The sequence below is a fragment of the Oncorhynchus mykiss genome, chromosome 4 (genome assembly GCF_057628025.1).
Source record: "Oncorhynchus mykiss isolate SJ-2025 chromosome 4, ASM5762802v1, whole genome shotgun sequence".
Classification (NCBI taxonomy): Eukaryota; Metazoa; Chordata; class Actinopteri; order Salmoniformes; family Salmonidae; genus Oncorhynchus; species Oncorhynchus mykiss.
In genome coordinates, this window is record NC_143025.1 from 44,790,162 (window position 1) to 44,813,036 (window position 22,875).

General features: G+C 44.7%; 1 protein-coding gene across 5 annotated transcripts in view; it reads left to right on the top strand.

The window, feature by feature from the left end:
• The window catches only part of LOC110521846 (discs large homolog 1-like protein), a 188,766-nt gene that overhangs the window by 80,138 nt on the left and 85,753 nt on the right, over positions 1–22,875 (top strand). For all 5 annotated transcript variants that reach the window (XR_016495291.1, XM_090232125.1, XM_090232128.1 and 2 more), the window contains 2 exons: positions 15,006–15,056; positions 20,184–20,308. Coding sequence is in view for 4 of the 5 variants with exons in the window: in XM_090232125.1 (XP_090088251.1) it covers positions 15,006–15,056; positions 20,184–20,308 (176 nt within the window). In the remaining variant the exon portion in view is untranslated. The remainder of the gene's footprint in view (positions 1–15,005; positions 15,057–20,183; positions 20,309–22,875) is intronic.

Genomic DNA, 22,875 nt, shown 5'->3' on the forward strand with positions numbered 1-22,875 from the left:
AAAATTAGCTCCATAATATCGACAGAAACATGGCAAACGTTGTTTATAATCAATCCTCAAGGTGTGTTTCAAATATCTATTTGATAATATATCAACCGGGACAGAGCTTTTTTCAGTAAGACGGGTGGAAAAATGGCTACCTTTGTCTTTTGCGCAAGAAATACACAAAGAGCCATCAGGTGGACACTGACACAATGCTGTCGCTCAGGCTCATTTTTCAAAATAAAAGCCTGAAACTATGTCTTGTGATACTAGACACATTAAAGAAGCCATATAAAAAGGAATTTCATTGATATCCCATTCACTGCTCAATAGGGAAGCATAGGAAGGGACTCTTATTTAGAAACCGCTGCGTTCCTGATTTTTCTCATTCTTTTGCCTGCAATATCAGTTCTGTTATACTCACAAACAATATATTTACAGTTTTGGAAACTTTAGAGTGTTTTCTATCCTAAGCTGTCAATTATATGCATATTCTATTTTCTGGTCCTGAAAAATGGCCCGTTTACGTTGGGAACATTATTTTTCAAAAAAAAAAAAAAATGACCCCTAGACTCAACAGGTTAACTTGGCTTTCGAAGACTTTAGAAAGGCAGGGTAGGATAGATATAGGTCTGTAACAGTTTGGGTCTAGAATATCACCCCCTTTGAAGAGGGGGATGACCCCGGCAGCATTCCAATCTTTAGAGATCTCAGACGATACGAAAGAGAGGTTGAAAAGACTAGAAAAAGGGGTTGCAACAATTGTGGCAGATAACTTTAGAAAGAGAGGGTCCAGATTGTCTAGCACAGCTGATTTGTAGGGGTCCAAATTTTGCAGCTCTTTCAGAACATCAGCTATCTGGATTTGGGGGAAGGAGAAATGGGGGAGACTTGGGCAAGTTGCAGTGGGGGGTGCATAGCTGTTTACCAGGGTAGGGGTAGCCAGGTGGAAAGCATGGACAGCTGTAGAAAAATACTTATGGAAATTCTTGATTATCGTACATTTATTGGTGGTTACAGTGTTTCCTATCCTCAGTGCAGTGGGCAGCTGGCAGGAGGTGCTCTTATTCTCCATGGACTTTACAGTGTCCCAGACATTTTTGGAGTTTGTGCTACAGGATGCAAATTTCTGTTTGAAAATGCTAGCCTTTGTTTTCCTAACTGCATGTGTATATTTTTAGCATTTCGCTACACTCGCATTAACATCTGCTAACCATGTGTATGTGACAAATAAAATTAGATTTGATTTGATTTGATATTTGTTCCTTTCTTCCCTGAAGAGTTGCATATCACGGGGACTATTCGATGCTAATGCAGTATGCCACAGGATGTTTTTGTGCTTGTCAAGGGCAGTCAGGTCTGGAGTGAATCAAGGGCTATATCTTTTCTTAGTTAATTTCTTTTTTGAATGGGGCATGCCTATTTAATATGGTGAGGAAAGAACTTTGAAAGAATAACAAGGCATCCGCTACTGATGGTCAATATCCTTCCAGGATACCCGGGCCAGATTGATTAGAAAGGCCTGATCGCTGAAGTGTTTTAGGGAGTGTTTGGCAGTGATGAGGGGTGGTCGTTTGACCACGGACCCATTACAGATGCAGGCAATGAGGCAGTGATGGCTGAGATCCTGGTTGAAGACAGCAGAGGTGTATTTAGAGGGCATGTTGGTCAGGATGATATCTATGAGGGTGCCCATGTTAACAGATTTAGGGTTGTACATGGTAGGTTCCATGATAATTTGTGTGAGATTGAGGGCATCTAGCTTAGATTGTAGGACGGCCGGGGTGTCCCAGTTTAGATCACCTAACAGTACAACCTCTGAAGATAAATGGGGGGCAATTAATTCACATATGGTGTCCAGGGCACAGCTGGGGGCTGAGGGGGGGTCTATAACAAGCAGCAACAGTGAGAGACTTGTTTCTGGAAAGGTGGATTTTTTAAAAGTAGAAGCTTGAATTGTTTGGGCACGGACCTGGATAGCATGACAGAACTCTGCAAGCTATCTCTGCAGTAGATTGTAACTCCTCCCTCTTTGGCAGTTCTGTCTTGGCGGAAAATGTTGTAGTTGGGGGTGGAAATTTCAGAATTGTTGGTGGCCTTCCTAAGCCAGGATTCAGACCCGGCTAGGACATCAGGGTTGGCATCAGAGTGTGCTAAAGCAGTGAATAAAACAAACTTAGGGAGGAGGCTTCTAATGTTAACATGCATGAAACCACGGCCTTTACGGTTAGAAGTCAGCAAATGATAGCTCCTGGGGAATAGAAGTGGAATTTGGGGCTACAGGGCCTGGGTTAACCTCTACATCCCCATAGGAAGAGAGGAGGAGAAGGATGAGGGTACGGCTAAAGGCTATAAGAGCTGGTAGCCTAGCGCATTGGGGGGCAGTGAATAAAAGGAGCAGAATTTTGGGCGTGGTAGAAAAGATTCCAGGCTTAATGTACAGACATGTGTATGGTAGGATGTGAGTACAGTGGAGGTAAACCTAGGCGTTGAGTGACGATGAGAGAGGTTTCATCTCTGTAGGGACAAGTTAAGCCAGGTGAGGTCTCTGCATTTGTGTGGGGTGGGACAAAAGATCTATCTAAGGCATTTTGAGTGAGACAGTGAAATAAAACAGTAATCAATCAAAGGTGTTGATCAGGAGAGCAAAGACAATAACGGGTAAATGGTGATGAATGGGCAGAGCGGGTCAGTTGGGTACATACAGGTAAACAGAATGAGGTACCGTGTTATTCAAACAGTCCAGTTATCCCCCCCCCCTCCAGGGGGGCCGGGCGTATGCTGTCAGATCCCTATTGGATTCCCAACGTCGTGGGGTCAGTATCTGGTGGATTGGGAGGGGTATGGCCCAGAGGAGCGGTGTTGGGTTATGGTGGAGTACATTCTGGACCCCAACATCATCTGTGATTTCCACCATCGCCACCCGGACCGACTGGCTCCTCATCCTCAGGGTCGTCCCCCTGGTCGGCGTTGTCCTACGGCTGAAGCCGCATGTCAGAGGGTGGGTACTGTCAGGTCTGCTCCTGCTCCTCCTCTCCGGCGTACGACGTCGCCAGAGTACTAACCACCGGTCAATATATTACATGGATTTATTTTACGTTTTTGTGTTGAAGCCAGGAGATGATAAATGTTTTATGTTAATTAACGGTCAATTATCGTGAGACCTACAGTTAGTTGTTTGACAATCCCCGGCTGAAATGTCATGACCGCAACAGCCCTAGTGGTGTATAGTTGGGTTAGGGCAAGGACAGAGGCAGAGCAGTCATAGTGATGATGGTACTGTAGTTAGGCAGGGACAAAGCAGCCCTTCTGTGATCCTCTCTTTCCCAAACATGGCTATCACCTCTAATCCCATGGAGATTATCCCCCCGTGCCACACAGGAAGACAGCATTAGTGCTGTGCACTGCTCAGAAAGCCCTGCCGCCTCCCTGCCTGCCTGCTACAGAACGCTGCAGTATTCCCCACAGAGCAGAGGGGATTTCACATGGATAGCCAGCCTGCGCTGCCCTTTATTAAGCTGCTACTGAGGGGTCAGCTCTGCTCTGCTCTTCTCTCACCCACCCGTTGTTTGTTATAGCTAAAGTACTGCTACATACAGTACCAGTCAAAAGTTTGGACACACTTACTCATTCGGTTTTTTTATTTTTATTTTTTATTTTTTTTTAAACTATTTTCTACATTGTAGAATAATAGTGAAGACATCAAAACTATGAAATCAAACATATGGAATAATGTAGTAATCAAAAGACATTTTAGATTCTTCAAAGTAGCCACCCTTTGCCTTGATGACAGCTTTGCACACTCTTGGCAATCTCTCAACCAGCTTCATGATGTAGTCACCTGGAGTGCATTTCAATTAACAGGTGTGCCTTGTTAAAAGTTCATTTGTGGTATTTATTGCCATCCTAATGAGTTTCAGCCAATTAGTTGTGTTGTGACAAGGTAGGGTTGGTATAGAGAAGATGGTATTTTACCAAATAAGGCTAAGTCCATATTATGGCTAGAACAGCTCAAATAAGCAAAGCGAAACGACAGTCCATCAACACTTTAAGACATGGTCAGTCAATACCGAAAATTTCAAGTACTTTGAAAGTTTCATCAAGTGCAGCAGCAAAAACCATCAAGGGCTAGATGAAACTGGTTCTCATGAGGACCGCCACAGGTAAGGAAGACTCAGAGTTACTACTGCTGCAGAGGATAAGTTCATTAGAGTTACCAGCCTTAGAAATTGGCAATTAACCTCTCTGGGACAGGCAGGACGCAAATGTCCCACTTAGCCAATTGGCAGGTAAAATGCAGAGCGCCAAATTCAAATAAAATACTATAAAATTCAAACCTTCATTAAATCACACATGTAACATACCAAATTAAAGCTACACTCGTTGTGAATCCAGCCAACATATCAGATCTCAAAAAGGCTTTTCGGCGAAAGCATAAGAAGCTATTATCTGATGATAGCACAACAGTAAACAAAGAGAGAATAGCATATTTCAACCCTGCAGGCACCACACAAAACGCAGAAATAAAATATAAATCATGCCTTACCTTTGACGAGCTTCTTTTGTTGGCACTCCAATATGTCCCATAAACATCACAAATTGTCCTTTTGTTCGATTAATTCCGTCCATATATATCCAAAATGTCAATTTATTTGGCGCGCTTGATCCAGAACAAAAACAGCTTCCAATTTGCGCAACGTCACTACAAATATCTCAAAAGTTACCTGTAAACTTGCCAAAACATTTCAAACTACTTTTGTAATACAACTTTAGGTATTTTTAAACGTTAATAATCGATCAAATTGAAGACGAGTCTATCTGTTTTCAATACAGGAGGATCACAAACTAACGCTACTTTTTTAGTCTTTTCAATTCTCAAACAGTACACATAACGTTACCCTGATCCAAGATGGCCGTACTTCTTCATTACACAAAGGAATAACATCAACAAATTTCCAAAGACTGGTGACATCCAGTGGAAGCGGTAGCGGTTGCAAACAAGTGTCTTAGAAATCTCGTTTCCCAATGAAAACTCATTGAATAGACAGTGACCTCAAAGAAATTATAATTCTGGATGGTTAGTCCTTGGGGTTTTGCCTGCTACATAAGTTCTGTTATAGTCACAGACATGATTCAAACAGTTTTAGAATCTTCAGAGTATGTTCTATCCAAATATACTAATAATATGCTATCTTACATTCTTGGAATGAGTAGCGGGAAGTTGAAATTGGATACGCTATCTATCCAAAAGTGAAAATACTGCCCCCTATCCCCCTCAGAGTGCAGCCCCAAAAAATTATTCACTGAATTCAAGTAACAGACACATCTCAACATCAACTGTTCAGAGGAGACTGCATGAATCAGGCCTTAATGGTCGAATTGTTGCAAAGAAACCACTACTAAAGGACACCAGTAAGAAGAAGAGACTTGCTTGTGCCAAGAAACACGAACAAAGGACATTATATCGGTGGAAATCTGTCCTTTGTTCTGATGAATCCAAATTTGAGATTTTTGGAGGAGGAGGTGTGATGGTGTGGGGCTGCTTTGCTGGTGACAGTCTGTGATTTATTTAGAATTCAATGCACACTTAACCAGCATGGCTACCACAGCATTCTGCAGCAATACGTCATCCCATCTGGTTTGCACTTTGTCCTGTTGAAAAACAAATGATAGTGAGACTATGACACAAAACACACCTCCAGGCTGTGTAAGGGCTATTTGACCTAGAAGGAGAGTGATGGAGTGCTGCATCAGATGACCTGGCCTCCACAATCACCGGACATCAACCCAATTGAGATGGTTTTGGATGAGTTGGACTGCAGAATGAAGGAAAAGCAGCCAACAAGTGCTCAGTAATTGTGTGAACTCCTTCAAGACTGTTGGACAAGCATTCCAGGAGACTACCTCATGAAGCTGGTTGAGAGATTGCCAAGAGTGTGCAAAGCTGTCATCAAGGCAAAGGGTGGCTACTTTGAAGAATCTAAAATATATTTAGATTTGTTTAACACATTTTGGGTTACTACATGATTCCGTATGTGTTATTTCATTGTGTTGATGTCTTCACTATTATTATACAATGTAGAAAATATTGAAAATATTGAAAATTATAGGTAGGTAGTTGTGTCCAAACTTTTGACCAGTACTGTATAGAGAGAATTCTATTCGATTCTAATCACAGCCGTATATATCCCCCCCAAGCAGACACATCGATGGCTCTGAATGAACTTTATTTGACTCTTTGCAAACTGGAAACCATTTATCCGGAGGCTGCATTCATTGTAGCTGGGGATTTTAACAAAGCTAATCTGAAAACAAGACTCCCTAAATTTTATCAGCATATCGATTGCGCAACCAGGGGTGGAAAGACCTTGGATCATTGTTACTCTAACTTCCGCGACGCATATAAGTCCCTGCCCCGCCCCCCTTTCGGAAAAGCTGACCACGACTCCATTTTGTTGATCCCTGCCTACAGACAGAAACTAAAACAAGAGGCTCCCACGCTGAGGTCTGTCCAACGCTGGTCCGACCAAGCTGACTCCACACTCCAAGACTGCTTCCATCACGTGGACTGGGACATGTTTCGTATTGCGTCAGACAACAACATTGACGAATACGCTGATTCGGTGTGCGAGTTCATTAGAACGTGCGTTGAAGATGTCGTTCCCATAGCAACGATTAAAACATTCCCTAACCAGAAACCGTGGATTGATGGCAGCATTCGCGTGAAACTGAAAGTGCGAACCACTGCTTTTAATCAGGGCCCGACCCCGCCCTGTGCAACTGGGTACTGGACTTCCTGACGGGCCGCCCCCAGGTGGTGAGGGTAGGCAACAACATCTCCCCCCCGCTGATCCTCAACACTGGGGCCCCACAAGGGTGCGTTCTGAGCCCTCTCCTGTACTCCCTGTTCACCCACGACTGCGTGGCCACGCACGCCTCCAACTCAATCATCAAGTTTGCGGACGACACAACAGTGGTAGGCTTGATTACCAACAACGACGAGACGGCCTACAGGGAGGAGGTGAGGGCCCTCGGAGTGTGGTGTCAGGAAAATAACCTCACACTCAACGTCAACAAAACTAAGGAGATGATTGTGGACTTCAGGAAACAGCAGAGGGAACACCCCCCTATCCACATCGATGGAACAGTAGTGGAGAGGGTAGCAAGTTTTAAGTTCCTCGGCATACACATCACAGACAAACTGAATTGGTCCACTCACACAGACAGCATTGTGAAGAAGGCGCAGCAGCGCCTCTTCAACCTCAGGAGGCTGAAGAAATTTGGCTTGTCACCAAAAGCACTCACAAACTTCTACAGATGCACAATCGAGAGCATCCTGTCGGGCTGTATCACCGCCTGGTACGGCAACTGCTCCGCCCTCAACCGTAAGGCTCTCCAGAGGGTAGTGAGGTCTGCACAACGCATCACCGGGGGCAAACTACCTGCCCTCCAGGACACCTACACCACCCGATGTCACAGGAAGGCCATAAAGATCATCAAGGACATCAACCACCCAAGCCACTGCCTGTTCACCCCGCTATCATCCAGAAGGCGAGGTCAGTACAGGTGCATCAAAGCTGGGACCGAGAGACTGAAAAACAGCTTCTATCTCAAGGCCATCAGACTGTTAAACAGCCACCACTAACATTGAGTGGCTGCTGCCAACACACTGACACTGACTCAACTCCAGCCACTTTAATAATGGGAATTGATGGGAAATGATGTAAATATATCACTAGCCACTTTAAACAATGCTACCTTATATAATGTTACTTACCCTACATTATTCACCTCATATGCATACGTATATACTGTACTCTATATCATCGACTGTATTCTTATCTAATACATGTATCACTAGCCACTTTAACTATGCCACTTTGTTTACATACTCATCTCATATGTATATACTGTACTCAATACCATCTACTGTATCTTGCCTATGCTGCTCTGTACCATCACTCATTCATATATCCTTATGTACATATTCTTTATCCCCTTACACTGTGTACAAGACAGTAGTTTTGGAATTGTTAGTTAGATTACTTGTTATTACTGCATTGTCGGAACTAGAAGCACAAGCATTTCGCTACACTCGCATTAACATCTGCTAACCATGTGTATGTGACAAATAAAATTTGATTTGATTTGTATATACAGCTGAAGTTGGAAGTTTACATACACGTAGGTTGCAGTTATTAAAACTTGTTTTTCAACCACTCCACAAATGTCTTTATAAAAACTACAGTTTTGGCAAGTCGGCTAGGACATCTTCTTTGTGCATGACACAAGTAATTTTCACAACAATTGTTTACAGACTGATTATTTAACTCATATTTCAATGTTTCTCAAATCCAGTAGGTCAGAAGTTTACATACACTAAGTTGACTTTGCCTTTAACAAACAGCTTGGAAAATTCCAGAAAATGATGTCATGGCTTTAGAAGCCTCTGATAGGCTAATTGACATAATTTGAGTCAATTGGAGGTGTATCTGTGGATGTATTTCAAGGCCTACCTTCAAACTCATTGCCTCTTTGCTCGACATCATGGGAAAATCAAAAGAAATCAGCCAAGACCCCAGAAATAAAATTGTAGACCTCCACAAGTCTGGTTCATCCTTGGGAGCAATTTCCAAATGCCTTAATTAAGGTACCACGTTCATCTGTACAAACAATAGTACGCAAGTATAAACACCATGGGACCACGAAGCCGTCATACCGCTCAGGAAGGAGACGCGTTCTGTCCCCTAGAGATGAATGTAGTTTGGTGCAAAAAGTGCCAATCAATCCCAGAACAACAGCAAAGGACCTTGTGAAGATGCTGGAGGAAACAGGTACAAAATATTCTATATCCACAGTAAAACGAGTCCTTTATCGACGTAACCTAAAAAGCCGCTCAGCAAGGAAGAAGCCACTGCTCCAAAACCTCCATTAAAAAAAAGCCAGACTACGGTTTGCAACTGCACATGGGGACAAAGATCGTACTTGTTGGAGAAATGTGGTCTGGTCTGATGAAACAAAAATATAACTGTTTGGCCATAAAGGTCATCGTTATGTTTGGAGGAAAAAGGGAGAGGCTTGCAAGCCGAAGAACACCATCCCAACCGTGAAGTACGGGGGTGGCAGCATCATGTTGTGGGGATGCTTTGCTGCAGGAGAGACTGGTTCTCTTCACAAAATACATGGCATCATGAGGAACGGAAATTATGTGCATATATTAAAGCAATATCTCAAGACATCAGTCAGGAAGTTAAAGCTTGGTCGCAAATTTCTTCCAAATGGACAATGACCCTAAGCATACTTCCAAAGTTGTGGCAAAATGGCTTAAGGACAACAAAGTCAAGGTATTGGAGTGGCCATCACAAATCCCTGACCTCAATCCCATAGAAAATTGGTGGGCAGAACTGAAAAAGCATGTGCGAGCAAGGAGACCTACAAACCTGACTCAGTTACACCAGCTCTGTCATGAGGAATGGGCCAAAATTCACTCAACTTATTGTGGGAAGCTTGTGAAAGGCTACCCAAAATGTTTGACCCAAGTTAAACAATTTAAAGGCAATGCTACCAAATACTAATTGAGTGTATGTAAACTTCTGACCCACTGGGAATGTGATGAAAGAAATAAAAACTGAAATAAATCATTCCCTCCACTATTATTCTGACATTTCACATTCTTAAAATAAAGTAGTGATCGTAACTGACCAAAGACAGGGAATTGTTACTTGGATTAAATGTCAGGAATTGTGAAACTGAGTTTAAATGTATTTGACTAAGGTGTTGTTACGGTGCGTGAATGAGGACCCAAAAGCGAATCAACTTAAACAGAGCTTCTTTAATTACCAAACATAGGTAGGCTCAGATGGACCGGCAGATTCCGACAGGACAGGACAAGGTTACAGCAAACATGACGGCAGTCTGGTTCAGGCATGAATGACACAAACAAACAAGAATCCGACAAGGACAGGAGCAGAAACAGAGAGAGATATAGGGACCTAATCAGAGGGAAAAAGGGAACAGGTGGGGAACGGGGTGAATGGGTAGTTAGAGGAGACAAGGGACAGCTGGGGGAAAGCGGGGGAGAAAAGGTAACCTAACACGACCAGCAGAGGGAGACAGGGTGAAGGGAAAGGACAGAGACAAGACAACATGACAGTACATGACAGTACCCCCCCACTCACCGAGCGCCTCCTGGCGCACTCGAGGAGGAAACCTGGCGGCAACGGAGGAAATCATCAATCAGCGCACGGTCCAGCACGTCCCGAGAGGGAACCCAACTCCTCTCCTCAGGACCGTACCCCTCCCAGTCAACTAGGTACTGATGACCACGGCCCCGAGGACGCATGTCCAAGATTTTACGGACCCTGTAGATAGGTGCGCCCTCGACAAGGATGGGGGGGGGGGGGGAAGACGAGCGGGGGCGCGAAGAACGGGCTTAACACAGGAGACATGGAAGACCGGGTGGACGCGACGAAGATATCGCGGAAGAAGAAGTCGCACTGCGACAGGATTAATGACCTGAGAGATACGGAATGGACCAATGAACCGCGGGGTCAACTTGCGAGAAGCCGTCTTAAGGGGAAGGTTCTGAGTGGAGAGCCAAACTCTCTGACCGCGACAATATCTAGGGCTCTTCGTTCTACGCTTATTAGCAGCTCTCACAGTCTGCGCCCTATAACGGCAAAGTGCAGACCTGACCCTCTTCCAGGTGCGCTCGCAACGTTGGACAAAAGCCTGAGCGGAGGGGACGCTGGACTCGGCGAACTGAGATGAGAACAACGGAGGCTGGTACCCGAGGCTACTCTGAAAAGGAGATAGCCCGGTCGCAGACGAAGGAAGCGAGTTGTGGGCGTATTCTGCCCAGGGGAGCTGTTCTGACCAAGACGCAGGGTTGCGAAAAGAAAGACTGCGTAAGATGCGACCAATAGTCTGATTGGCCCGTTCTGCTTGACCGTTAGACTGGGGGTGAAAGCCGGAAGAGAGACTGACGGAAGCCCCAATCAAACGGCAAAACTCCCTCCAAAATTGAGACGTGAATTGCGGACCTCTGTCCGAAACGACGTCTGACGGAAGGCCATGAATTCTGAAAACATTCTCGATGATGATTTGTGCCGTCTCTTTAGCAGAAGGAAGCTTAGCAAGGGGAATGAAATGAGCCGCCTTAGAGAACCTATCGACAACCGTAAGAATAACAGTCTTCCCCGCTGACGAAGGCAGTCCGGTGACAAAATCTAAGGCGATGTGAGACCACGGTCGAGAGGGAATAGGAAGCGGCCTGAGACGGCCGGCAGGAGGAGAGTTACCGGACTTAGTCTGCGCGCAGACCGAACAAGCAGCCACGAAACGACGCGTGTCATGCTCCCGGGTGGGCCACCAGAAACGCTGGCGAATGGAAGCAAGCGTACCCCGAACGCCAGGGTGGCCGGCTAACTTGGCAGAGTGAGCCCACTGAAGAACGGCCAGACGAGTAGGAACGGGAACGAAAAGAAGGTTCCTAGGACAAGCGCGCGGCGACGGAGTTTGAGTGAGTGCTTGCTTTACCTGCCTCTCAATTCCCCAGACAGTCAACCCGACAACACGCCCCTCAGGGAGAATCCCCTCGGGGTCAGTGGAGGCTACTGAAGAACTGAAGAGACGAGACAAAGCATCAGGCTTGGTGTTCTTAGAGCCCGGACGATAAGAAATCACGAACTCGAAACGAGCGAAAAACAGCGCCCAACGCGCCTGACGCGCATTAAGTCGTTTGGCAGAACGGATGTACTCAAGGTTCCTATGGTCAGTCCAAACGACAAAAGGAACGGTCGCCCCCTCCAACCACTGTCGCCATTCGCCTAGGGCTAACCGGATGGCGAGCAGTTCGCGGTTACCCACATCATAGTTACGTTCCGACGGCGACAGGCGATGAGAAAAATACGCGCATGGGTGGACCTTGTCGTCAGAGAGGGAGCGCTGAGAAAGGATGGCTCCCACTCCCACCTCTGACGCGTCAACCTCGACAACGAACTGTCTAGAGACGTCAGGTGTAACAAGGATAGGAGCGGATGTAAAACGATTCTTGAGGAGATCAAAAGCTCCCTGGGCGGAAACGGACCACTTAAAGCACGTCTTGACAGAAGTAAGGGCTGTGAGAGGAGCTGCCACCTGACCGAAATTACGGATGAAACGACGATAGAAGTTCGCGAAGCCGAGAAAGCGCTGCAGCTCGACGCGTGACTTAGGGACGGGCCAATCAATGACAGCTTGGACCTTAGCGGGATCCATCTTAATGCCTTCAGCGGAAATAACAGAACCGAGAAATGTGACGGAGGAGGCATGAAAAGTGCACTTCTCAGCCTTCACAAAAAGACAATTCTCTAAAAGGCGCTGGAGGACACGTCGAACGTGCTGAACATGAATCTGGAGTGACGGTGAAAAAATCAGGATATCGTCAAGGTAAACGAAAACAAAGATGTTCAGCATGTCTCTCAGGACATCATTGACTAATGCCTGAAAGACAGCTGGAGCGTTAGCGAGGCCGAAAGGAAGAACCCGGTATTCAAAGTGCCCTAACGGAGTGTTAAACGCCGTCTTCCACTCGTCCCCCTCCCTGATGCGCACGAGATGGTAAGCGTTACGAAGGTCCAACTTAGTGAAAAACCTGGCTCCCTGCAGGATCTCGAAGGCTGAAGACATAAGAGGAAGCGGATAACGATTCTTCACTGTTATGTCATTCAGCCCTCGATAATCTATGCAGGGGCGCAGAGACCCGTCCTTCTTCTTGACAAAAAAAACCCCCGCTCCGGCGGGAGAGGAGGAGGGGACTATGGTACCGGCGTCAAGAGCTACAGACAAATAATCCTCGAGAGCCTTACGTTCGGGAGCCGACAGAGAGTATAGTCTACCCCGGGGGGGGGTGGTTCCCGGAAGGAGATCAATACTACAATCATACGACCGGTGTGGAGGAAGAGAGGTGGCCCTGGACCGACTGAACACCGTGCGCAGATCGTGATATTCCTCCGGCACCCCTGTCAAATCACCAGGCTCCTCCTGTGAAGAAGAGACAGAGGAAACAGGAGGGATAGCAGACATTAAACATTTCACATGACAAGAGACGTTCCAGGAGAGGATAGAATTACTAGACCAATTAATGGAAGGATTATGACAAACTAGCCAGGGATGGCCCAAAACAACAGGTGTAAAAGGTGAACGAAAAATTAAAAAAGAAATGGTTTCACTATGATTACCAGAAACAGTGAGGGTTAAAGGTAGCGTCTCACGCTGAATCCTGGGGAGAGGACTACCATCCAGGGCGAACAAGGCCGTGGGCTCCTTTAACTGTCTGAGAGGAATGTCATGTTCCCGAGCCCAGGTCTCGTCCATAAAACAGCCCTCCGCCCCAGAGTCTATTAAGGCACTGCAGGAAGCTGACGAACCGGTCCAGCGTAGATGGACCGACAAGGTAGTGCAGGATCTTGAAGGAGAGACAGGAGTAGTAGCGCTCACCAGTAGCCCTCCGCTTACTGACGAACTCTGGCCTTTTACTGGACATGAAGTGACAAAATGACCAGCGGCACCGCAATAGAGACAGAGGCGGTTGGTGATTCTCCGTTCCCTCTCCTTAGTCGAGATGCGGATACCTCCCAGCTGCATGGGCTCAGCACCCGAGCCGGCAGAGGAAGATGGTAGTGATGCGGAGAGGGAGGCGACGGAGAGCGCGAGCTCCTTTCCACGAGCTCGGTGACGAAGATCAACCCGTCGCTCAATGCGAATAGCGAGTTCAATCAAGGAATCCACGCTGGAAGGAACCTCCCGGGAGAGAATCTCATCCTTTACCTCTGCGCGGAAACCCTCCAGAAGACGAGCGAGCAAGGCCGGCTCGTTCCAGCCACTGGAGACAGCAAGAGTGCGAAACTCAATAGAGTAGTCTGTTATGGATCGATTGCCTTGACATAGGGAAGACAGGGCCCTGGAAGCCTCCTCCCCAAAAACAGATCGACCAAAAACCCGTATCATCTCCTCCTTAAAGTCTTGATACTGGTTAGTACACTCAGCCCTTGCCTCCCAGATTGCCGTGCCCCACTCACGAGCCCGTCCAATAAGGAGAGATATGACGTAGGCGACACGAGCAGTGCTCCTGGAGTAAGTGTTGGGCTGGAGAGAAAACACAATATCACACTGGGTGAGGAACGAGCGGCATTCAGTGGGCTCCCCAGAGTAACACGGCGGGTTATTGATTCTGGGCTCCGGAGATTCGAAAGCCCTGGAAGTGGCCGGTGGATCGAGGCGGAGATGGTGAACCTGTTCTGTGAGGTTGGAGACTTGGGTGGCCAGGGTCTCAACGGCATGTCGAGCAGCAGACAATTCCTGCTTGTGTCTGCCTAGCATCGCTCCCTGGATCTCGACGGCTGAGTGGAGAGGATCCGAAGTCGCTGGGTCCATTCTTGGTCGGATTCTTCTGTTACGGTGCGTGAATGAGGACCCAAAAGCGAATCAACTTAAACAGAGCTTCTTTAATTACCAAACATAGGTAGGCTCAGATGGACCGGCAGATTCCGACAGGACAGGACAAGGTTACAGCAAACATGACGGCAGTCTGGTTCAGGCATGAATGACACAAACAAACAAGAATCCGACAAGGACAGGAGCAGAAACAGAGAGAGATATAGGGACCTAATCAGAGGGAAAAAGGGAACAGGTGGGGAACGGGGTGAATGGGTAGTTAGAGGAGACAAGGGACAGCTGGGGGAAAGCGGGGGAGAAAAGGTAACCTAACACGACCAGCAGAGGGAGACAGGGTGAAGGGAAAGGACAGAGACAAGACAACATGACAGTACATGACAGGTGTATGTAAATTCTACTGTACCTAGTCCCTCACACCTCTTTCTTTAACACCTCCAGTTTGGGTTTTGAGGAATAGTGTGCCATCAAAATGAGACTTGCAGTGGGAAAGACGTTTGATCTTTCCATTCCACACCCTCTTCTGGGCCAATGGAGACAGCTCTCTTATGATCCCAACGATACTGATTGGCTGATGTCTTGTCTTTCAGGTGAATGGAACAGAAGCAGATTATGAGTATGAGGAGATCACCCTGGAACGGGTAAGTAGGAGGAACATCACATCGTAGTTGTTACTTTAAACCCATCATCCATGCCTAACGTTTTCATAAAATAGATGTCTCTTAAATTAAAGAGCCAATCACCAGTTGAAACAATAACAAAGTGAATTCCCTGCCACTGTTTTGGTAAAAAGCTGAGGGATGTGGCTGGAGAAATTCAGTCACTCTCAAATTCAAAGACAGAGCTAGGGATGACCATTCATGATATCACAATTATAGGTTTAACCATGTTTTAAGGCTATACATTGTACGTTTACATTTAATTTGTTTCCCAAATAATTGCCATAAAACAAGCTTATATTTTGGGTTCTGATGGGATATGACAAAGCTCATGAGGCATTTGTAAGTTATATTCTTTAAGAATCAATGGGTACATATCATTAATTTGTAATTCGAAAAATTGATGTAGCAACTGCTGATTGTCCCTTTAAGGTTTTAATGTAAATTAAAGATTTAAAATAAATTGAGGGTCTATATTTAAATGTAAAGGTTTAAATTTGAACGAAAATTAATTTAAAAGGTTAACCATGCAAGATATGTAATTTACAGTGCATTGCGAAAGTATTCGGCCCCCTTGAACTTTGCAACCTTTTTCCACATTTTAGGCTTCAAACATAAAGATGTGAAGAATCAACAACAAGTGGGACACAATCATGAAGTGGAACGACATTTATTGGATATTTCAAACTTTTTTAACAAATCAAAAACTGAAAAATTGGGCGTGCAAAATTATTCAGCCCCTTTACTTTCAGTGCAGCAAACTCTCTCCAGAAGTTCAGTGAGGATCTCTGAATGATCCAATGTTGACCTAAATGACTAATGATGATAAATACAATCCACCTGTGTGTAATCAAGTCTCCGTATAAATGCACCTGCACTGTGATAGTTAAATTAGATTCATTTTCAAACGCAGTTCAAGTGCAGCCATTGCTAGCACAAGCAATGTAGCGGGACCAGAATAGGATGTAGGTTTATCATCGCCAGCATCAGCTTTTAGCGGGTCAAGAGAGCCAAGGCCAAGCTGGTCCATCATGCCAGAAGAAGCAACTTTGACAGAGGAGGATACAGGTTGTCAGGTATCAGCGGATATGACCCTGAGCACAAGCCAGGCCGGACAAGCTATCCCCGGGCCGGACCGGGAGGAAGAGGTGCGGGGCGAGGCTAGAATCGTGGCATTTGAGGAAACAGTTGTAAGTGGGACAGACGGCCTTTTTACCTATCCAACTGACAGGGGGCATTATGCAACAAATATGGATGCAAAAGTTAAATGGCACATTATTGCATTAGGCTCGTGTAAGCCTACTGGCCCATTCCCAAGAGATGACGAAAGGTGGTGTTTTTCAGAGTTGTAATGCACCACTACAACCAAGGCTGGAATCAAATTACAATGTACTATGTTATTCGACCAAGCTAGATTGCGAGTAGTGTGAGCTTTGCTGGCTGTTCAGAGATTGGAGTGCCCCTTGTCTGATGCGTGGGTGAATGGGGTGAGAGATTGGCGCCATCTAACATCCAAAATAGCATGTCACGAGACATCCCAGATTCACATGGGTGTCTGTTTGGTATATGACCAATGGAAGCCCAATGGCACTATTGACGCAGAGATGGAGAGAGGCGTGCGTACGCAGCAAATTTCTGGCGACAGGTGTTGGAGCGCATAGTTAACTCACACTTGCATCATGTAATTTGGCTTTCAGAGGGCACCGTGAAAGCTGGGGCAGTCCAACAGTGGGAATTTCCTCAGTGTAATTGACCTTCTGTCATTTTACGACCCAGTTCTGATATAACTTTTAGAACGCCCGCATGGTCCTTTAACTATCTCAGTCCTCAAATCCAAAATGAGCTGATCGATATTTAAGCCGAGCGAGTGAAGTGTGACATTCAGGGAGAGATGCAGGAAGCCCCATTTTTAAATATTATTATGGACACCACATCGGATGTGTCCAAGTAGACCAGTTAAGTCAAGTTTATCGCTATGTGAGAGTGACAAGGGATGCAAATAATGTCGCCACAGATCTGACCATCACAGAGTCGTTTTTGGGATTTCTGGAGACTGCTGACACATCAGCAGCTGAGTTTCAACATAAAATCCAGGGCATTTTTCAAAGTGCCGAGAGCAGGGGTATGATGGAGCTACTGACATGAGCAGGGTCTATACGGGTGTGCAGGCCAGAATATCAGAACAAGAGCCGATTGCTGTTTATGTGCATTGCGCAGCGCACAATCTTAACCTGGCTCTCAACGACTCTGTCAAAAATGTGCCAGACATTAAACCGTTTTATGATACTTTTGAACTGTTACACACCTTCTTCTGGCATAGCATGAAGAGATGGTCAATGTTGAGTGGTACATTTTTATTTTGCATCAGAAAAAGAAAGTGTAACTCTAAAACGACTGTCCCACCCGCTGGTCATCTAGATATGATGACCGCCCTGAGTTACAGATATGTGGACGTAACGAAGGCCCTCACCAAGATTGTGCTTTGACGTGACGAGAAGGACGAGAGGGATGATGCAGCAGCACTGAAAAAGAAAAGGTTTTTAGACAAGGTTTTAGAAAATGTGAACGTCGTCTCAGCCTACTCAAGGACATGATGGAGGTCCTGTCCGGATTCCGACAGGATTTCGAGAAGGCCACAGTCACTGCAAAGACCCTAGCCGATAAATTGGGGAGCTCAGAACGCACTTGAAGACACTCTGAGAAGGAAGGCGAAGCTATGCGAGGACGAGCGACTGTCTGATGGGAGAGAAGTTTTAGAGTCAACGTCTTTAATGCAAACCTTGACAGCGTTATCCACCAGCTGTCAAACAGATGTAAATTTCTGCGGGCAACATCGAGTCTGTTTGACTCCATGCACCCCACTACCCTGGCCAACGCAGATGATGATGCGCTTTGCGAGACAGCCAGCCGGCTGGTAGAACACTACAGCAAATATATAACAATAGCAAAGCACACTACAGTGAGAGACCTGGCCAAGATGATTATTGTGGATTACAATTCTGTCACAGCTACATTTGGGGAAGTAGTTACAGCGATGCTCCTTTTTATGACTGCATGTAACGGTAGCCAGGGCCGAGCGCCCCTTTTCCAAACTGAAAATAATTCAATCATACCTGAGGAGCAGCATGGGACAGGAGAGACTGAGTGGGTTGGCCATTCTGTCCATTGAAAACACCAGGGCCAGGAGCATGGATTTGAATTGGGGTGGCAGGGTAGCCTAGTGGTTAGAGCGTTGGACTAGTTGACAAAGCTGACAAGGTACAAGAATTTGTTCTTAACTGACTTGCCTAGTTAAATAAAGGTAAAAAAAAAAAAAAGAATGCCATAGTCAACAACTTTGCAGAGAGCAAGATCTGTCGAATGCCAATCAAATGAGTGAGTAAGCTTGTATTTTTACAGGGCAGGCTACCCAGACAGTCTATATAAATCAAGCTTTATTGAGATTAGTTTACATTGCTTGTCAATCTACGACTATGCACGATCTGTCTTTGGAAACCATGTTCTGGTGCACTGCCGCTGAGCCATTTCAACGTCATCAAAGCCTATACGTTTAACTGGGCTATAAGAATAATAGTAAGCACATACGCATCACATACTGTTAAAATACACGCTGCCATTTAAGCAATCTGTTTGAATGCTCCACTTGATTGATTTGCTGGTATTTTTGCTATAGACCTCTGTGGGAGGAAGACCATTTGAAATACCAGTCAGTTTTGTCAGTTTTGCCGCCATGCATGACTTCAGCGAGCATGTACTGGGTCATTAGCTGTGTTTCCGTGTTTCTGTCAAGAGATTGATCTACATATGTATGTTTTATGATATAGGCTATTGCCTATTATTTGCAGATAAAATAGGATGTTTTTTGACCGCTTTGTGCTCTCCGTGGTGCTGATCGATTTATACGGGTTTATTTCTGATCGCGGTCCATGGTGCTGAATGTATCGGCTATATTGCGGCCTCTCTGGTAACGGCTTCAAATGTGCCCTTAGATTAGGTTCTGCTCTGCTGTTACAATGCTTAGTAATATTAACACAGACTTACCAACACAATTATTTACATTTTAAGGGAAATATGGGGGGTGATAGGGGCCCATATTTTTTGGGGGCATCTCGGGCCCATCATGATATTAAGCTATGCTACTGGTCCTAGCTATGGTGTTTAATATAATACCATATAAGTAATATAGCCCGTATTTTTCATTATTTGAAGTAGACGTGGAAATACATGTATATACTTACAGGATATACCTCAGGTCAAATTATGAAATACAAATGATGGAATAGAAATGTTTTATAATTGTATTTTAAATTAACTGAACAGTATACTCAATGTTGTACTTGAATGACTTCATTATAACATTGCAGTGCATTTACATACAGTACTGTTCAAAAGTTTGGGGTCACTTAGAAATGTCCATGTTTTTGAAAGAAAAGCACATTTTTTGGTCCATTAAAAGAACATCAAATTGATCAGAAATACAGTGTAGACATTGTTAATGTTGTAATTGACTATGGTAGCTAGAAACGGCTGACTACATAGACGTACAGATGCCCATTATCAGCAACCATCACTCCTTTGTTCCAGTGGCACGTTGTGTTAGCTAATCCAAGTTTATAATTTTAAAAGGCTAATTGATCATTAGAAAACCCCTTTGCAATTGTTAGCACAGCTGAAAACTGTTGTCCTGATTAAAGAAGCAATAAAACTGGCCTTCTTTAGAGTAGTTGAGTATCTGGAGTATCAGCATTTGTGGGTTCGATTACAGGCTCAAAATGTCCAGAATTACAGGCTCAAAATGGCCAGAAACAAAGACTCTTCTTCTGAAACTCGTCAGTCTATTCTTGTTCTGAGAAATGAAGTCTATTCCATGCGAGAAAATGTTAAGAAACTGAAGATCTCGTACAACGTGTACTACTCCCTTCAGAGAACAGCGCAATGCTAGCCTTCTGGGCAGAGTTGCAAAGAAAAAGCCATATGTCAGACTGGCCAATTAAAATAAAAAAGAAAAATTGGCAAAATAACACAGACACTGGACAAAGGAACTCTGCCTATGACATGTAACAGTTGATTTGAACCAAACCCATTTCTCTCTTCTGCCCCTCTATGTAGGGTAACTCGGGGTTGGGCTTCAGTATTGCGGGGGGGACAGATAACCCCCACATTGGAGAAGACCCCAGTATCTTCATCACCAAGATCATCCCTGGAGGAGCTGCAGCTCAGGACGGATGCCTCAGGTTGGTAACACCACAGTATATGGTTACATGATCCCAATCGCATTTCAGCCTATGAACTGAATCACATTGCAGCTTATGGGTCCATGGTGTGAATCACATTAACGGACTCCTGTTGATTCTCCCTGTGGAGTAAATGACTAATATATTTGATTCTCCTGGGTAAAGAATGAATGACTGATGTATTTGAGTCTCCTGGCTGTAGAGTGAATCTGATGTTTTTGACTAACCTGGCTGCAGAGTGAAAGATTTATGTATTTGACTCTTCCTGCAGAGTTAATGACTGATGTATCTGACCAAGGGTGAATGTAGAATTCATTTATTCCTTGTATGCGACCTCCTATGTGTGCGTGCGGATGCACCTAAAAAATGTACTGGCATAACAGGCCCTGCCCTGGATGTTCTGCCGTCCATGCGAGACAAAACATTGCCACCCCCCTCCTATCCACTCTGAACTAGAAAGGTGTACAGAGGCAATTTTTTAAAACATTTTCGAATAGTCGGAAGAATAGAACATAATAGCAGCCCAATTCATATTCCTATGCTACAAATTAAAACATTTTTAACACATCTGGTTAGTCAGCTATATAATCAGTTCAATGTCCATAACACATTTTCACTGATTAAATCACAAATGTCTCTATTACATTTGTTTTTTATATTTCTTTGTGCGCTGAATGGGGAAAAACTGCTTGCAATCAAGAGAAAAAGTCTCTCAGAAAAGTCTCACTAGAAAGGTGGATAATGAAAATAGAATTTTCAGGGAAGAATGGACTGAGAAATAGGCATACCAGAGTGTGTTGTTTGCAACAAAACGGTTGTTGTTTGCAAATAATTAAATATTATGAATTTAAACATGGCAACTTCAAAGGTTACCTTTTCACCCAATTGTAAGCTTCAACGGTTGGCTAGTCGTCCGTTGCTTAACCCAACAACAGAAGTGCCCATTAACCTGCCCATTAACATTGACGGGGCTGCGGTGGAGTGAGTCAAGAGTTTGAAGTTCCTTGGTGTCCACATCACCAACAAACTATCATGGTCTAGAACACACAAAGATAGTCGTGAAGAGGACACGGCAACCCCTTTTCCCCCTCAGGAGACTAAAACGATTTGGCATGGGTCCCCAGATCCTCAAAAAGTTCTACAGCGGCACCATCGAGAGCATCTTGACCAGTTGCATCACCACCCGGTATGGAAACCACTCGGCATCCGACCGTAAGGCACTACAGAGGGTAGTGCTTACGGCCCAGTAAATAACTGGGGCCAAGCTTCCTGCCATCCCGGACTTATATACTAGGCGGTGTCAGAGAAAGGCCCAAAAAATTGTCAAAGACTCCAGTTACCCAAGTCATAGACTGTTCTCTCTTCTACCGCACCACTGCGACATGTAAACTCTCGTTGGCTGGTCCTCACTACATATTTGTTGCCAAACACACTGGCTCCAGGTCATCTAATTATTTTCTAGGTAAAGCTCCGCCTTATCTCAGCTCACTGATCACCATAGCAACACCCACCCGAGCACACGCTCCAACAGGTATATTTCACTGGTCATCCCCAAAGCCAACACCTGCTTTGGCCGCCTTTCCTTCCAGTTCTCTGCTGCCAATGACTGGAACAAATTGCAAAAATCTCTGAAGTTGGAGACTTACAGTGGGGCAAAAAAGTATTTAGTCAGCCACCAATTGTGCAAGTTCTCCCACTTAAAAATTGCAAAAATTTGCAAAAATCTCTGAAGTTGGAGACTTACAGTGGGGCAAAAAAGTATTTAGTCAGCCACCAATTGTGCAAGTTCTCCCACTTAAAAATATGAGAGAGGTCTGTAATTTTCATCATAGGTACACTTCAACTATGACAGACAAAATGAGAAAAAAAATCCAGAAAATCACATTGTGGGATTTTTAATGAATTTATTTGCAAATTATCTCTCTCACTAACTTTAAGAGTCAGCTGTCAGAGCAACTTACCAATCGCTGCAGCTGTACATAGCCCATCTGTAAATAGCCCATCCAACCAACTACCTACCTCATCCCCATACTTGTTTTAGTTTTTCTGTTCTTTTGCACACCAGTATTTCTATTTGCATATCCTCATCTGCACATATATCACAGTGTATTTGCTGAATTGTAATTACTTTGCCTATTTATTACCTTACCTCCTTACTTAGATTTGTCTATTGTGTTATTGATGTATGTTTGTTTATCCCATCTGTAACTCTGTGTTGTTTTTGTTGCACTGCTTTGCTTTATCTTGGCCAGGTCGCAGTTGTAAATGATAACTTGTTCTCAACTGGCCTACCTGGTAAAATGAAGGTGAAAAAAAATGTAAAAATAAATAATAATAAAGTATTTTCTTAACTCTATTTGAACTGCATTGTTGGTTAAGGGCTTGTAAGTAAGCATTTCACGGTAAGGTCTACACACCTGTTGTAGTTGGTGCATGTGACAAATACGATTTGATTTGATTTGAATTGAACGCTTTATCTGGATACTTTTTATGTATTTCTAAATATAAAGCTAGCAATAAGTATCCTTTTTGCCCTTTTCTTTAACAAAAGGTATGGCATACCTTCA